The sequence below is a fragment of the Bufo gargarizans genome, chromosome 2 (assembly GCF_014858855.1).
Source record: "Bufo gargarizans isolate SCDJY-AF-19 chromosome 2, ASM1485885v1, whole genome shotgun sequence".
Lineage (NCBI taxonomy): Eukaryota > Metazoa > Chordata > Amphibia > Anura > Bufonidae > Bufo > Bufo gargarizans.
Window position 1 is genome coordinate 20,182,008 of NC_058081.1, and position 18,972 is coordinate 20,200,979.

General features: G+C 41.4%; 1 protein-coding gene across 1 annotated transcript in view; it reads left to right on the top strand.

Moving 5' to 3' along the window:
• Nucleotides 1–283: 283 nt before the first annotated feature.
• LOC122925507 (extracellular calcium-sensing receptor-like) overlaps nt 284–18,972 on the top strand; it is a 38,107-nt gene continuing 19,418 nt past the window's right edge. Inside the window, exons 1-3 of the mRNA XM_044276861.1 lie at nt 284–372; nt 4,348–4,639; nt 10,411–11,232. Of these exons, the coding sequence (XP_044132796.1) occupies nt 284–372; nt 4,348–4,639; nt 10,411–11,232 (1,203 nt within the window). The remainder of the gene's footprint in view (nt 373–4,347; nt 4,640–10,410; nt 11,233–18,972) is intronic.

Below are 18,972 nucleotides of genomic sequence, written 5' to 3' on the forward strand. Positions count from 1 at the left end.
GGACATGGGGCATCCTTTGTTGGTTAGTCTACTCAATATCATAAATTATCAACTTTGTATCAAGCAAACAGGTGTTAGGGAAAGATGACATAACCTATTACTATGTGCACTTTCTATTTTTTCAGCTCTTCCATTGGCTAACCACTGTTATATGGAGCATGTGTATAGAGTACTACTGGAGATCCTCCTGTTACATTTCATGTCCATTGTCTGTTGCTTGGGTCAGACGTGCAGTTTACCGACTTTGTCAGACCTGGAGGGGAAAAGAAAGCCTGGCGATATCATGATAGGAGTACTAGTGACTGTTAACACTGACAAGATCTACCAAAAATTTACATTTAATGTGAAACCACCCAAGACTACCTGCAGAGTGTAAGTGAGCCCAATGCCAAGTTGCTGCAACAAGTTGATGCTTTCTTTTCTTGCTTTTTATACATTTTAACCCCCCCTCCTACATATTGAGATCTATAAATGTAAGAACAGTTGTCTCTGTTGGTTCAACACCTCGATCAAAAAACCTGATAAGATAAGGTTGCAGGTTTTATGACTGATTGTGAACCAATGAGATATTTACGGCAAATATGTGTAATATAGGATGTGTGAAAAACATTGGGATTGTCTATCCATGGGCAGGTCAATGATTGTACATGAAAATGTTGTGCGTAGCTCTATTCATGAAGAAGCTATGGTGTGGTTGTTCTATAGTTGCCTTGTATTGTGATCTTCTTATCCTATGGATGTCTAGTGCTATGTTTGGTGCATAGCTATGATATTCTATTGCCACCCTGTATTGAGGTTGCAGTGCAGTTATGATGTTCTATCATTGTCCTATGGTCTAGTTGTCTTATACTGTGGTTGTTTTGTACTAAAGGCTGTGGTAGAGTTGTGATGTTCTATGATTGTCCCGTGGTATGTTTGCTGTAGAGAATGTCAATCAATCCTCTGCCTTTAGGGTTATGAATCCTTCTTTCTATCCAGCAGTCAAGCTTTGCAGCCCTGGATTGGTTCTAGGACTTGGTCAAGCGTGACTTAATCAGCCTTTCTAAACAACATAATTTGTGTCACATGGCCGATATAGTAATATCGCAATCAGAACATGGGGGCACGATTTGCATTCTTGAGGATATTACAAGTTGCGATAACTTGTAGGATATTACAAGTTATCGCAAGTTGACATGTGACCATTTGCCTGACTTTAAAATAAAATGACAGCATTTACTACTGTAGGGTTTGACCCAGGGTGTAATTAACAAGAAACAAGCAGAATTTGGGATTCCTGATTTTCCTATTTTTTTCAATATTACATAAACATATTTTTCCTCTTCCACCATGACCTACAGTTTCAGGCATAGGCTCTGCCAATGACTGTCCAAATGGGTGCATTCTTTGTTACAACCCTTGATAGAGCATATGCCGGGCTATATTCGTGACACCAAAAATGTTTGAGGTGCTCCTGAAGCATTTTCTTTGCAGTAGGGTTATGCATGGTTCTTTGTGGTCAATGTTTCATTATAGATATCTATTCCACATGACTTGGCAGTAAAGATGAGTGAATTAATTCTACCAGTTCTGAATTTTTGAGAGAGAGGTTGATTCTTGGGGGGGAAAAAAAACAACAAAAAAAAAACTTTGTACTCTTTCTCATTATGGAGAGCTTATAGCATGCATAGTACATGTGAGGAGTATTGTAGGCCAGGCAATGTTCCTCTGGGTTTCTGGGAAAGATATTCAAATTAGCTTTACTAAGCCTTTCTGATGTCAGCAGATGTAGGATGTGCTAATTTTCATATATTTTTCAAAGAAACGCAGAGGAACATTCACTGGGTTACGATACTCCTCATGCACACTCAACACCCTCCATAAGAAGAAATAGTACCACAACCAAGGCCTCTCAGATAGCCAAGAAAAGTTTCTTTGCTCAGCTCTGTTTAAGGGTTTCTGAAACATAACTATTTTATGTTTCTTGGGGTATTTTATGTACAGTCAACTGCGCTGTCAGAGTTTTTAAACATTGTTTTTGTTTTTTACATTTGTTTATAATTGTATATCATGTATGTTTCTAAGTAACTTGGTCTCTTCCCCTGCTGATGAAGGGTTAATATCTGTTAGGTCTCAAATGTAATAAATTTTATAGGGTCAGAGGATTAACTCCAAATATGACCTGAAACGTGTTAATATGCAGCCTAGCCTGCCTGTGTATCTGGATCGTTTTTAATTTTTCCCTATGGCTAGGATTTATTTCATATGGTAGCATGATTGTCCTGTGGTATAGCTGTCCTATACTTGGTTGTTTTGTACTATGGTTGTGGCCGATCTGTGATGTTCTGTGATTGTCCAGTAGTGTTGGGCATAATTTTTTCCATCTGAACACATGATTCCTCCCTGCTTCTTGCTTGTGGGCCAATGAGTCACTGGGCCACAAGCAAAAAGCAAGGAGGAATCATTTGTTCCGATGGAAAAAATGACGAATATTCATCATTATGAATATATAGCACTATATTCTATAGTGCTATATATTCGTTTTTGACCCACAACTGTATTGAGTGCGCAATATTTGCATATTACGCGATCATTACCTTGCCGATTTTCACGTAAAAAGAAAAGTATAATATAACAAATATACGAATTTGCGAATATATGACAAATATTCTAAAAAATATTCGTGAAATATCACAAATTCAAATATGACCCCTGCCACTCATCACTATTGTCCAGTAGTATAGCTGTCTTATACTGTGGTTTCTTCGTACTATGGTTGTGGCAGATATGTGATGTTTTATGATTGTCCAGTAAGTAGTATAGCTGTCTTATACTGTGGATGTTTCGTACTATGGTTGTGGAAGATCTATGATGTTCTATAATTGTCCTGTGGTATAGCTGTCTTATACTGTGGTTGTTTCGTACTATGGTTGTGGTAGATCTGTGATGTTCTCGGATTGTCCTGTGGTATAGCTGTCTTATACTGTGGTTGTTTCGTACTTTGGTTGTCGTAGAGCTGTGATGTTCTAGGATTGTCCTGTGGTATAGCTGTCTTATACTGTGGTTGTTTCGTTCTATGGCTGTGGTAGAGCTGTGATGTTCTAGGATTGTCCTGTGGTATAGCTGTCTTATACTGTGGATGTTTCGTACTATGGTTGTGGTAGATCTGTGATGTTCTATGATTGTCCTGTGGTATAGCTCTCTTATACTGTGGTTGTGGTAGAGCTGTGATGTTCTAGGATTGTCCTGTGGTATAGCTGTCTTATACTGTGGTTGTTTCGTTCTATGGCTGTGGTAGAGCTGTGATGTTCTAGGATTGTCCTGTGGTATAGCTGTCTTATACTGTGGATGTTTCGTACTATGGTTGTGGTAGATCTGTGATGTTCTATGATTGTCCTGTGGTATAGCTCTCTTATACTGTGGTTGTGGTAGAGCTGTGATGTTCTAGGATTGTCCATTGGTATAGCTGTCTTATACTGTGGTTGTTTCGTTCTATGGCTGTGGTAGAGCTGTGATGTTCTAGGATTGTCCTGTGGTATAGCTGTCTTATACTGTGGATGTTTCGTACTATGGTTGTGGTAGATCTGTGATGTTCTATGATTGTCCTGTGGTATAGCTCTCTTATACTGTGGTTGTGGTAGAGCTGTGATGTTCTAGGATTGTCCTGTGGTATAGCTGTCTTATACTGTGGATGTTTCGTACTATGGTTGTGGTAGAGCTGTGATGTTCTAGGATTGTCCATTGGTATAGCTGTCTTATACTGTGGTTGTTTCGTACTATGGTTGTTTTGTCGGCAACCACATGGATTTTCTGCAAGTCCCATTCAGATAAATGGAAATTGTTGAATTTTCTTCTACAAAATCCACCTCTTGTCAAGGTACACTATCATTACTTCCCCACTATTTTCTATGCAACAGCTCCAGTTCTCCTCACAGCATTTGTGTAAGACGCTGTAACAGTGATGTAGAGGTATATGACCAATTTAGCTAATCTCAAGTCTCAGTGATATACGTCACAAGACCTCTGATGCCAAAGATTGGCTGCCATATAATTCTACATCATCATTGCAGCCACTGGAAACATGGCGGTAACAGAGGGGATCTTTATTTATTTTGAGGTATTTGGAAATGTTTGAGTTAACTCTGGCAACTCAACAATATTCCATCATTTATGAATTTTGACAAAACACATTACCATCCAAGATAGAAAGAAAATGAAATGTTACACTTTATGAACAGTAACATAATGTACAGCATTATTATTATCTACTATACTAACATTAATAGCTACTGTAGTAATATACAATCTAAAAATAAGAAAATTCACTGAAAATTCATATGCAGAAAGTAACATATTTGTGTCCTCCAGGTTTCTTCTTGAATCATATCAAATGCTTCAGACCTTGATGTTCACCATTGAGGAGGTCAACAGTGATCCCTATCTTCTGTCAAACATTACGTTAGGATATCAGATGTATGACACGTGTAACATACCTCACTATGAATTGCAAGGAGCTTTACAGTTTCTGACTGACGCTAGTACGACGTTCACTAACAACCAGTGCCATTCTAGATCATCCTTCGCAGCTACTATTGGATCTGAAGTTTCAACCAACTCAATTATCTTGGCTCATTTCTTGGGAACCTTCAAATTTCCACAGGTAAAAGGATACAATAAGTACAAATGTTGACAAAAACTGTAATTTTTGTCACTGATAATGATCACTGGCTAAACATAAAACAAATGGAAATGTGCATGGCAAGTAAGGCTGCACTACTGGATGTAACTGGAATGCCCGACAGCCCTATTATAATAGGGTTCAGTGGAGATCCAGCCCCATTTGGGCAAAAATGCTGAGAATAGTCGGACATAAACCACTGTACGCTGCAGTTAGTGTCCAGCCGATTCCTGGCATTCTCTGCTGGATACACCAAATACCTGGTAAGCGTAAAAAAAAAAAAAAAAAAAAAAAAAAAAAAAGCATTTTGTAAAGAAACAGAGGTGCGAAAGAAAACAGAGATCGTCATCCAGGACCACCACCATCAAACTTAAAAGCTGCTAGTTACAGTATCTTCCTTCATCACCCAGGTTAGTTGATCTAAGGCTACTTCTTTCCATAGTCCACTATGAGGGCTGTTGGACTTGGCTGCTAGGGACCCAGATTATACCTGTGTAGTAAGGTCGCAGAAAACAGGTGCGAGCTCACAGCACGCAAACCTGTTAGATGATAATACAATGCTCTGAGTGAAGCTGCTATATTAATGCAGTATAATGTGTTCACTGAAACTATACGGTATCTTGAAATAATATAATGCTTTAACTAAAATGGGTATATTAATACTGTTATGGCAGTAAAATGCGTTCACTGAAACAGCATGATATCTTGACGCAATACAATGTGTGAAATGATGCACTGAAACGCGCTGAGATACCCAATTGCAAAAGGTGGCAAAATTGAAGAAAAAATGCAATTGCACAGTGTTTGGAGCATAACATATGCTGCTGTTGCTGAGGGAAAAAAAGCATATATAACACTTATAAACTCTAGAAATTGAGGTTCATATACCGAAAAAAAATGAGATTGGTGCAGGATTTTGGTGATTGTAGAATTTTCAGTTCCTACATGAACTTTCCAGCAGCACCTGCCCTTAGTATAAAACACAAAGGGAGATATGAGATCTGCACACCCTAAGTGGTGGGAGCTCATAGAGGACAAGCGTCAAATGGTTCACAGGAGAAATCCACGGCACATCATATGTTCTTCATCAATTAGTGTTTTTTTAATGCATAGTAATTTGTACATCATTTTTTGTTCCAACCAGAGCAAATATTCAAGCAATATAATTAGTTTAGCAGTACAACCCCGCTTAGTATAAAACACACAGAACTCTAAGTAAATACCATCCCTTTTCTTTCCCTGATGAACCCAGACATTTCTACCTTCCTTCAATGTGCGTAACTAAATGTGTCCCACTCCCTATTGTGTTTGTAACTGCTTTTTATTTTTTATTTTTTTGCAAACACTGCCAAAACTCATGCTCACACTGAACTTTCAAGGTTGTAGGAAGTGTAGGAAGGAATAAGGGGCCTTGGTGAGGTAAGAGCCGGTTTCTCTTAACTGTCAGTATTGCAGATTGCAGTCTGACACTTCAGCTGTTTAGTATGGCTGTAAAGCTGGTCCGGGGTACTGGGAGTAGCCAAAGTGCTGGGTGGGTGGCTACTCCCCACGTTCCAGGCCAGGTTTAAAAACAGTCAGCACTGTCAGGTGGTGTGGATTACTACTCTCTGACAGGGGAGCACAGTCAGTCTGTGTTTGGGATCTGAGGCTTTTTGCCGTGCTGGAGGGCTGAGAGCTGCATGCTGGGAGACAGGCCACCTAAAGCCTGTTGTGGACCGCTGGTGAAAAAACTGCTAACAAGGTGATTGTTTTGTTCTTTGGACTTTCCATTATGTGAACTAACACCAAGACTGCGAACTGTCATATTTTTTTTGCCTTATGTGTAAATAAACACTGCAGTTTTGCTTTGCCAACTGGTTTTTGCCTCTGTACTGTACAGAGCAAATCCCCACAGAAGGGAAAGTAAGTCTCAGGTTTCCCAAAGCTAAAATGACTAGGGGTGAAGCGAACTGGTTCCATGCAGGACAGGACAGGGTGAATATTCAGCTACTTGAAAGTAAAAACCTGACTGAGGAGTTACAATGACTGGCTTGTGTTTGAAGGCCACATAAAAATGCCAGGGAATCAAGGAATTTTGTGTTTGATGATACCCCAGTGACTGCAGTTTTTCTATTGAGTATCACATGCTGAAGGGCTTCCAGTAATGCAACCAAGAAACAAATGTTAATTACAGGTCCTTCTAAAAAAATTAGCATATTGTGATAAAGTTCATTATTTTCTGTAATGTACTGATAAACATTAGGCTTTCATATATTTTAGATTCATTACACACCAACTGAAGTAGTTCAAGCCTTTTATTGTTTTAATATTGATGATTTTGGCATACAGCTCATGAAAACCCAAAATTCCTATCTAAAAAAATTAGCATATCATGAAAAGGTTCTCTAAACAAGCTATTAACCCAATCATCTGAATCAACTAATTAACTCTAAACACCTGCAAAAGATTCCTGAGGCTTTTAAAAACTCCCAGCCTGGTTCATTACTCAAAATCGCAATCATGGGTAAGACTGCCGACCTGACTGCTGTCCAGAAGGCCATCATTGACACCCTCAAGCAAGAGGGTAAGACACGGAAAGAAATTTCTGAACGAATAGGCTGTTCCCAGAGTGCTGTATCAAGGCACCTCAGTGGGAAGTCTGTGGGAAGGAAAAAGTGTGGCAGAAAACGCTGCACAACGAGAAGAGGTGACCGGACCCTGAGGAAGATTGTGGAGAAGGACCGATTCCAGACCTTGGGGGACCTGCAGAAGCAGTGGACTGAGTCTGGAGTAGAAACATCCAGAGCCACCGTGTACAGGCGTGTGCAGGAAATGGGCTACAGGTGCCGCATTCCCCAGGTCAAGCCACTTTTGAACCAGAAACAGCGGCAGAAGCGCCTGACCTGGGCTACAGAGAATCAGCACTGGACTGTTGCATGTCATTTGGAAATCAAGGTGCCAGAGTCTGGAGGAAGACTGGGGAGAGGGAAATGCCAAAATGCCTGAAGTCCAGTGTCAAGTCCCCACAGTCAGTGATGGTCTGGGGTGCCATGTCAGCTGCTGGTGTTGGTCCACTGTGTTTTATCAAGGGCAGGGTCAATGCAGCTAGCTATCAGGAGATTTTGGAGCACTTCATGCTTCCATCTGCTGAAAAGCTTTATGGAGATGAAGAATTAATTTTTCAGCACGACCTGGCACCTGCTCACAGTGCCAAAACCACTGGTAAATGGTTTACTGACCATGGTATTACTGGGCTCAATTGGCCTGCCAACTCTCCTGACCTGAACCCCATAGAGAATCTGTGGGACATTGGGAAGAGAAAGTTGAGAGACGCAAGACCCAACACTCTGGATGAGCTTAAGGCCGCTATCGAAGCATCCTGGGCCTCCATAACACCTCAGCAGTGCCACAGGCTTATTGTCTCCATGCCACGCCGCATTGAAGCAGTCATTTCTGCAAAAGGATTCCCGACCAAGTAATGAGTGCAGAACTGAACATAATTATTTGAAGGTTAACTTTTTTTGTATTAAAATTACTTTTCTTTTCTTGAAATATGCTAATTTTTTGAGATAGGAAATTTGGGTTTTCATGAGCTGTATGCCAAAATCATCAATATTAAAACAATAAAAGGCTTGATCTACTTCAGTTGGTGTGTAATGAATCTAAAATATATGAAAGTCTAATGTTTATCAGTACATTACAGAAAATAATGAACTTTATCACAATATGCTAATTATTTGAGAAGGACCTGTATTATAATTTTTAGGCCTCTTGCACATAAACGCGTGCGGCCCGTGGCTGTGCTGCGGCCCGCAAATTGCGGCCCGCAATACACGATCACCATCCGTGGGGCAGCCGCAGCGGATCGCGGACCCATTTACTTTAACGTGTTCTATCTTTTTGTGGAACGGAAGTACGGGACAAAACCCTACGGAAGCACTCCATAGTGCTTCCATAGGGTTCCATTCCACACCATTCCGCATCTCCGGATTTGCGGACCCATTCAAGTGAATAGGTCCGCATCCGTGATGTGGAATGCCCACGGAACGGCACCCGTGTATTGCAGATCCACAATACTTTAACAGTCAGATTCCCACATTTTGGTTCCCAGAGTAGCTGTGGTAGTGATGGTTGCTAGGAATGTATGAAGCAGAAGCAGAGACAAATTCTGGAACAAAGCCAGGAATTATCCTTTAGAAACACAATGTTTAATGATGTTCAGAAGTCGGACGGGTTGAAGTCAAAATCAGAGTCAGAGTACAAATCCAAAGGAAAGCAGAATCCAGAGACAGGGTTAAGATGAAGGTTAGAGGCAGAGGCAGCAATAATCTATCTCAGACGGCCAGTGACTTGTACAAGAATTACTAGCCAGATCTTTTGTTACAAAGCTACAGTACCACTCCAATGCAAATGGGGAAAGGATTATTTAAACCAACACTTTGGTTCAAGAAAAAGATAAAAACACATTAACTGTAGAATGAACAGAACCCTTATACGGTGACCTCTTTTTCATTTTAGTTGCAGGTCTTCAAATTCCCTTCTACTATCCAAAATGGCTGCACTGCTTCTCAGACGACCTGGTGCATACTGTGCTTCAGTAGCCCAAACCACTTCCTACTTGTCTAGCCCTACCCATGGATTGGTCAGGAGCCACTTGACATAGGGGCCACTAAATATGGTGGATCTGGTGATCTCTGCAACGGAGACACCCTTTTGCTTGGTTTTCCTACCTTTGAGGAATATCTGGCTTTCACTGTGTTAAAGACCCATAACTGGGGCTCCACGGTTATCTTGCATGTTACTGTTTCCCAGGGAACTTTGCACTTTGGCTTGCTGTGTTGAGACTCTTAAATTAGTCTCCATTGTGGTTTTTTTAAGCTGGTCTCCCTAAGATCAGCTATTGTTTTATTTGAGTAGTCTCCAAGTCATTGCTCCCGTTACCAAGAACCCTACACACTGATGTGGGACAACACCCTGAAACAACTGTCTGTGGATGGCTAACTGGCTTAGGTTTTCCTCTGTCATATCCTTAAGGCTTGTAAAAGAGCTGGATCTTGATATAGGGGCCACTTAATATGGTGGATATGGTGATCTCTATAATGGAGATACCTCTTTACTTGGTTTTCCTTCCTATGAGGGATATCTGGCCTTCACTGTGTTGAAGATCCATAACTGGGGCTCCACGGTTATTTTGCATGTTACTGTTTCGCAGGGAGCTTTGGATTGCTGTGTTGAGACTCTTAAATGAGGCTCGATTTTATTAATTTTTTTAGCTTGTCTCCCTAAAATCAGCTATTGTTTTTCTTGGATTAGCCAGCACTGTTCACGTGAGCAGTACCGGCCAATCTGAGAGCAGCAGGAAATGTCTTAGGCTATGAAATGCACAGTACGCATCAGACAGTCTGAGAAGTAGTGCGGCCATACTGGATGGCAGAAGAGGAGATTGGGAATTGACAGATCTGCAGTTATAAAGAAAAGGAGAGCACCAGGTAACTGTTCTTTTTATTCCCCTGCTATTGTTAATTTATTTTCTAGAACCAGAGGGTCGCTTTCAGGAACCATGTATAGTACAGAAAGCTTTTCTTTTCATGCCCTTCAAGGTTTTCAGTTTTCCTGATCTACCATTATGGGTAACACTTCTGCAAAAAAATTATTTTTGAAGTTTATTGCTTATTTTTAAAAATATCATAATGGAATAACCACTCTTCACCAGTATAATCCCACTATAATGCCTGTGCATGTTAAAGTTTTCACCTTTTGTTTTTCATTTTTAGGTCAGTCAATTATCAAGTCTCTCTCTCCTGAGTAATAGGAAACTATTTCCATCCTTCTTCAGGGTTGTTGCAAGCGATAAATTGCAATCCGTTGGACTGGCTCAGTTTGTTGTGAGTTTTGGTTGGACTTGGATTGGTCTTGTTGCGAGTGACAGTGATTATGGTCTTCAGGGAATTTACCCAATTAGACAAGAGTTGATCAAGGCTGGAGCATGTATTGCTTTTATGGAATATATTCGTATAAGTCTACCAGATCGCAATGCTCCACGAATAGTGCAGACCATCAAAGAGTCTACAGCTATGGTTGTCATTGTGTTTGCTAATGAAGTTGATGTTGTTCCTATTGCAAATGAGATGCTGAAACAAAATGTCAAGGGAAAAATTGTGATTGGCAATGCTGGTTGGATCAGGTCACTTATATTGACAACAAGTAATTATTTCCAGGTTTTAAAGGGCACACTTGGCTTAGGTAGTGATGATACTCTTATTCCAGGATTAAAGCAGTTCCTGAAGAATACTCATCCACTATCATCTGGAGGACCAAACTGGGTGAAGCAATACTGGGAAAAACTTTTTAACTGCACATTTTCATACAGTGACAATGTTTTAAGTTCCGTAAAGAGAAACTGCACTGGAAAAGAACAGATAGATGAAATAATTGACAGTTTTATGTTCAACAACAGCCTAAAATATACTAGGTTTATGTATGCTGCTATATATACCTTGGCTAAAGCTTTAGATGACATGAAAATCTGCAAGCCTGGAGAGGGACCATTTTCTGGTGGGACTTGTGCAAACATTTGGAACTTCAAACCATGGCAGGTAAAATCTAGAGTAAGGTGTCAATAATGAAATGTAGGATAGTTTGCTTGAGAGAGAGAGATGCTGCTCAGTGTGCCCCTCTGGGTTTCTCTAAAATATATTCAAATTACCTTTTGTAAGGCTATTTGATGCCAGCAGATGTAAGTTGTGCTAATTTCCCAGAAATCAAGAGGAACATTGTGTGGAAGGTGCTGAGTCAAAGAAATTGCATGCCGACCAAGACCTCTCAGGCTACCAAGCATAGCTTCTTTACTCATCTCTGTTAAAGGGTAGTTACTACCGTGTTTCCCCATACCCATAAGAAATACCCCAAAAATAAGCCATAGTGATGGAAGTGGCTATGTACCGGCGCAGAGCGGTAAAGAAGATGTGGGCAGCCCTTCTCATCTGCCGCATCATGACAGCCGCTGTAGGTGCTGTCTCACCTACTGTACCTCATCCTGACAGCTGCTGTAGGTGCTGTCTCATCTGCCCCACATCTGTAGGTGACAGGAGAGTTGCAGGCAGCCCCATCAAAACGGTGGGATCCCCCTGTCAGGACCCGGTCGTTCTGTGCACAGCAAGCTGAGGGAGAAAGTGAAAGTCTCCTCAGCACCAGGATCAGTGTGCAGATTGGACCCAGTTCTCACTGGATCCTTGATAAATAAGCTATAAGAAATCCCCTGAAAATAATCCATAGTGTGTTTTTTTGAGGAAAAATAAATATAAGAGTGTCTTATATTCGGGGAAACAGTAGGAAAGAGCTGGATTCCTGTTAAGAGGCTGGTATAATCTCTGTGGAGATTCAAGCACAGTAATAGATAAAAAGCTTACTATGAAAATGCACTGATTGAACAGTTTTGAGGCTATCACCAAAAACGTGGTGGAAAAAATAGGGGACAATTGAGCTATGAAACACAAGGACATATGTATAAATAAACATGCTAGAGATGTGCAAATGAATTCGATTAATTCAGAATTTATCCAGATTTTACCCAAAAATTTGAATATTAATTACCGATGAGCAAATTAATTTTGGGTCCAATTCATTAAACTTTTTTGAAAAGTTCAATTCAGACCTGGATCAATTCTGAACAAATCAAATAAGTAACGCTTCCTAGTCTCCTTAGGGCGCATTCACATCACCGTTCTGATGCACAGCCTCATATCTGCAATAGAGATGAGCGAACTTGTGTTTTCATGTTCAGACTACAAGGTTCGTGTTAGAATTCTATTATGCATTCCTCTACCACGGAATTCTTAGATAACCCGGACCTTGTATGCCGAACTTGAAAATACAAGTTCCGTCATCCCTAATCTGCAACTTGCTCTTTCAAGACAAAAGTCATTTACCATAGTCAAAGCAGACGAAAACAGCTTTTTTTTCATTTTTTTTAGACCGGGTCTCAGCTCTCTAGCACATACCGTTCCTGAGATATTCCCCTAAAATGAAAATATGGCACATCACATGACCTACATTAGCCAATAGAAGCCTGCAGGTCTTTCTCTTCATTATCCCAACTGCCATACACATGGTCACATGTTCCTTATCAGCCAATAGAAGCTCGCAGGTCCTTAGTCTCCACATACACACAGTTTTACACCGGGTTTACATAACTAACCAGCCATTTTTCTTCACTGCTGTAGGTCAGCTTTAAAGGGGCAGGGCGCTGTGGATTACACTGTTAAGGGAGCGGAGTGCTGTGGAGGTCATAGTTCAAGGGGCAGGTAGGGTGGCCATTCAGGCCACCGTCAAAAGACGGACTTTAAAACCCTGCCCACGGTCCCGCTAAACCACGCCCATGACCTGGTTAGGCCACACACCCTCCCACTACGCAGCTGACAGGGAATGAAAAAATGAAGGTGAAAATCAACTTCTGCAGGGGTTGGAGGGGTGGATTGATGGGTGACTTTTACCCTGCATCTCACTCTCAGACAGCACAGTGCTGCTGTCTGAGAGTGAGCTGTTCAAAAGGACATCCCTGTGTCCATCCAGGCCCTGCACCACACGGAGAACAGGGAGTCTGAAAGCCGGACTGTCCACCCTACGAACCTCTTGTCACCTCACTGCAATGGTGCTGGCAGCGGGAGACACGCCCCTGCCGTGCCAGAGGCAAGATGTGGTGATGCTGAAATACAGCTGGCCAATAAGCTGCGACAGCATCAGGGCATCTCCCTGCTTATTGGCCAGGTGTATCTGGCATACAGGCAGGGGACCAGTACGAGCGGTAGGCATTACTATCCAAAACCTCCTTACTGCTGCTGTGTAGACCGGCTTGCAAGATGATAAAGTGAGGGGGCAGGGCCATTCAGCCTGACGGGTCCACCAACCTCACGGGCACCATATCAACTGCATGGTCTGTTGCCATTGGCGGTACACCACTGCTGACAAACACAGAGTAACTTATTGGTCTCTCCTTCTCTCAATTCAGGAAAACCAACAAAATCTTGAAAGGTTTGCTCATCATTTTAGAGATGAGCAAACTTCTTGAAATTAATTTTGCACCAAATAAAAAAAAAAAAAAAAATTGATCTAGTTGGTCTGAAAATTGGTATATGACACTTTTTTTTTTTTTTTTTACAAATATTTGTGTTCTCTCCTTCGTCCTTTTTAAACTCTTGAATGCAAGGACAGCAATAGCAAATAATGTCAGTGACACTAACATTTTTAGCTATGGGTAAACGCATGTTTGACTGTGTTAACCCCTTCATGCATTTGGACGTAACCGTGCGTCCAAATCGCAAGTAACTTAGTGCATTTGAACAGTGGTGTGCCTAGGGTGTTGTATCCACTCACAGTAGTATTGCCCTCATTGTACAACCTTCACAGTAGTGTTGTCCAGATATGTTCCCCCTCACGGTAGTTATGCCCATATTGTGCCCCCTCATGATAGTTATGCTCTCACTGTACAACTTTAACAGTAGTTATGCCCACATTGTGCCCCCTAAAATACTTATTTCTTCATAGTTGTAGTGCCTTCTTTGTGCATCCCTCACAGTAGTAATGCCCTATCTGTGCCCTCTTCATAGTTGTAATGCCCTATCTGTGCCCTCTTCATAGTTGTAATGCCCTCTCTGTGCCCCTTCAGAGTAGTTCTGCCCTCATTGTGCCCCCAGTAATAATGCACTCTGTTTCCTTTTACAGTAGTAATGCCCATTTTGCCCCTTCTTAGTAATAATGCCCACTCAGTGCCCCATAACAGTTATGCCTACCCATTTCAGAGGAGTAATACTGTATGTGCCCCCTTCAGAGTAGAAATGCCCTCTGTGCCCCCTTCATAATAGCAATACCCATTGTGCTCCCTTCGTAGTACTTAAGCCCAATGTGCCCCTTTCACAGTAGTAATGCCCATTGTGCCCCCTTCACAGTGGTAATGCCCATTGTGCCCCCTCAATAGTAGTTATGGCCATTGTGCCCCCTCCACAGTAGTAATGCCCATTGTGCTCCCTTCATAGTAGTAATGCCCATTGTGCCCCCTTCATAATAGTAATGCCCATTGTGCCCCCTAATAGTAGTAATGCCCTCTGTGTCCCTTTGAAGTAGTATTGCACTCTGTGCCCCCTTTGTAGTAGTATTGCCCTCTGTGCCCCCTTTGTAGTAGTATTGCCCTCTTTGCCCCCTTTGTAGTAGTATTGACCTCTGTGCCCCCTTTGTAGTAGTATTGCCCTCTGAGCCCCCTTTGTAGTAGTATTGCCCTCTGTGCCCACTTTGTAGTAGTATTTCCCTCTATGTCCCCTTTGCAGTAATAATTCCCTCTGTGCCCCCTCCATGGTAGAAATTCACTCTGTGCTCCATCCATGTTAGAAATGCCCATTGTGCCTCCTTCATAATAGTAATGCCCATTGTGCCCCCTAATAGTAGTAATGCCCTCTGTGTCCCTTTGAAGTAGTATTGCTCTCTGTGCCCCCTTTGTAGTAGTATTGCCCTCTGTGCCCCCTTTGTAGTAGTATTGACCTCTGTGCCCCCTTTGTAGTAGTATTGACCTCTGTGCCCCCTTTGTAGTAGTATTGACCTCTGTGCCCACTTTGTAGTAATAATGCCCTCTGTGCCCCCTCCATGGTAGAAATTCCCTCTGTGCTCCATCCATGTTAGAAATGCCCTTTGTGCCCCCTCTGTAAAAAAAAAAAAAATTATAACTAATCACCTTGTCCCATTCCTGAAGCTCACAGTCCTCTCTGCCTTGCAGACACAGATCACTTTGCATCACTGTGCGGAGCTTATGCTGATTCCCAGGCTGCAAGAATCTCCCACATAGGCCGGCAGCGTGATCTGTGTCTGCAGGCTGAATGGTGGAGCAGGGAGAAGACTTCCTGCTTCACCATTCAGCGGGAGAGACAAAGCACGGGGAGCTGAGTGCAGCTCCCTGCACTCCAGCAATGAGAGCTTCCATCTGTATTCATGGAAGCGCATATTGCTTCTAAGCTCTGGCACCCACTGAAAGCAAGCACCCAGGGCGGACCGCCCCCCTTCCCCTTAGCACACCACTGCATTTGAAGGTGCAGTCACGTTCAATCTGCTTACCGAGGCTGTGACACTATAAGCAGAGACACCGGAGAAGCAGGCAAGGAACCAATCAGAGCATTCCCTTGTCGGCAAACGCTCCGATTGGTTAGACTTTGCAATGGTTTGTTTGATTGTTGACCCTTGCTGTGTTACAGGAAAATTCGATTACAATTGAAAATCTGCAAAAAAATGTATAATTTTTAAATTTCCTCTCCATTTTTTTTTTTATTCTTGTGGAACCCCTAAAGAGTTAACAGAGTTTGTAAAAATCAGTTTCGAATAACTTGAGGGGGTTCGTTTCTAAAATGGGGTAATTTATGGATGGTTTCTACTATGTAAGCCCCACAAAGTGACTTCATAACTGAACTGGACTTTTAAAAAGTGGGTTTTGGCAATTTTCTTAAAAATTGCAAAATTTGCTTTCAACTTCTAAGCCTTCTAACTTCTTGAAAAAATAAAATGACATTTACAAAATGATGCAGACTTAAAGTAGGCATCTGGGGAATGTAAAGTAATAACTAAATTATGAAGTATCTTAAAAGCAGAGAAATTCTTGAAATTTTTAACAATAGCGAATTTTTGCAAAAAAATTTAACAACTCCAATTCACCACTTACATGAAGTATGATGTGTCACGAGAAAACGGTCTCCGAATGGCTTGGATAAGTAAAAGCGTTCCAAAGTTAGTACTAGATAAACCAACATATGTCAGAACTGAAAAATGGGGCTCTAGCATTTGATCCAAACTTGCTGGCACAGCACATGAAAGAATTGCTCCATGATGTTGATAATAGTGAACTCGGATTTTAGATATACAAATTGCTGGTTTATTTTACTCCATCCAAATGAAGTTCTAGCCACTGGACAACGTTTCGGTCTAGACAAAGACCTTGTTCACGGCCTGATTTGGGTACATAAAATTATAATAAGATGGATTAGAGGTGTAAGAGAAATACAAATAGGAATAGAACAAAATACAGTTATACGTGTCGACTGGAACATTACATGATAATGGTGCGGAAGGTATCACATGATTGGTACAAGATAATTGTGGAAAGAATAGTTATATTGACAGACACTAACAATGAACAATAAATAATAGCAATAAATGGTGGACTGTGTCGTCTAAGGAGTCCCGAGGTGATGGACTTAGAGACATCTCAGAACACCCGGGGAGGGTAATCCCTGTAGGTTCCACACAAAATGGTATGTCAGATGTACAATACGTAAGCTGTCTTAAGGGGACCTGTGCAGCAAGATTCATTATAGTCATGTAGACAATCATTGTTACTCTGTGTCCTGTAAGGTATAGGTTAGAGGCATACATAGTAAGTAGTAGTAGAGCATCGGCTGGAGGCATGCATAGTAAATAGTGGATAGTGTATAGTTAGTGAGAGAGAAGCACAAGGTGTGGGGTAATGGAGCTGGGCCTGTCAGACAGGGTCAGGTTGTCGGATCTAGATTAGCGCTGCGCTTCTATAGTAGAATACAATCTAATATGATGTATGGAGTTAGAGCAGCCTGGTAGCACATTGGTGGTCAGTGGGTACATACCTTAGTAGTTGTAGTCATAGTCTTGAGTGGATGGAGCTTCCTGGTGCATGATGCTGTGCGAGTGACGTCATCGAGGAGATTAGAGGAATAGTGAGGGAACTGGCAAGCTATGGACTGGATGTTAGGAAGTATATGATTGGTTATGGTGAAGGGAAGGGAGGAGAGAGGGAGTGAAATGGTATAATGATAAGCCAAGAGACATAGAACATAATGAGAAGGGAAAAGCGAACAGTACAGATAGGCAATACTTAAAGTGCTATAATCTAAAATCTGTATATAATCTATGGGATATACTATCTGGCTGATTTTGGTCTGTAGAAAATAAAATTTACAAAAAAAATGGTATAATAAATATCAAGACACATCACAATTATTTGGTACAGTATATGGTACAGTATGTCTATTCTCTTGTATACAGTATAGAAGTGAAGCTGGAAATTTAGGCTTCTTGTATTTTTGAAATACACAATATAGAGATATGTATACAATATTGAGATAATCCTGTGATACGACCTTTATGGAATACAGAAATCAAAGTCTCTGTTCATTCCCCGAGGTGAAAGGGTGTCCAGTTCAAATATCCAGAAAGCCTCCCGTTGTTTCAGGCGTGTGATCCAGTTGCCTTCTCGTCTTGCGGGGGTTACTTATTCCAGAATTTGACATTTAAGTTGGCTCATTTGGTGTTTGGCGGAGATGAAGTGGTGTAGGATAGGTTGTTCTGTTTTTTGGCAGCGAATGTCCGATTTATGTTTGGAGATGCGGTCCCGTATATTTTGGGTGGTTTCACCCACGTAAGCTAAGCCGCATGGGCATCTGATTAGATAAACTTCATAGGAGGAATTGCATGTGAAAAGTTTTTTTAGAATGGTAGACCTTGTCTAAGTGGGGATGAATAATCTTATTACCTTTAATGACATTCGTGCATTGTGCGTAGCTAAGGCACGGATATGTACCTATTTTTTGGGGGGCCAATGTAGTTTGTTTTAAGGTGGGTTTGATAGTGCCGATGTCTGCGCGTACTAGTTTGTCTTTAAGGTTTGGTGATCTTTTATAACACATTCTAATGGGGTTTTGAAACTCGGCAACATCAGGATATGATTGTTTGAGAATGGGCCAATGTTTTTGTAATATGGTTTGGATTTTAGTTGCCATAGGGTGGTAGGTAACCACTAGTGGAAGGCGAGGGGAATTAGGAGTATTACGAGTAGTGGATGATGTACATGGAAGAAAAGATAGTTCTCTTTGGAGTAGCGAGATTGGGTAGCCTCTATCTTTGAATTTTTGGGCCATTTCTTCTAAGCGTTGAGTGTGGAGGGTGGGATAATTTTCAATTCTGGCTACTCTTTTAAATTGGGAGCAGGGTAGAGATTTTTTTGTACTTTGTGGGTGACAGCTTGAGTAGTGGAGAAGTGTGTTGCGATCAGTGGGCTTTCTGTGTTGATCGATGGTTAATATGCCTTCTGGTGTTTTAATGACGACGATGTCTAAGAAACTGATGGAGTGGTGATCTGTATGGGATATGAATTGTAGGTCTTCGTCTAATCCGTTTATGTAGTGGATAAAATCTGAGAATGAATTTCAGTCACCTTCCCAGATACAGAACATGTGTTTGGAATAGAGTATGTGGATAAATCAGCTCTTCCTCAAATTTTTTCCATTAATGCGTTTGCATAAGGGGGTGCTACGTTCGCGCCCTTTGCGGTC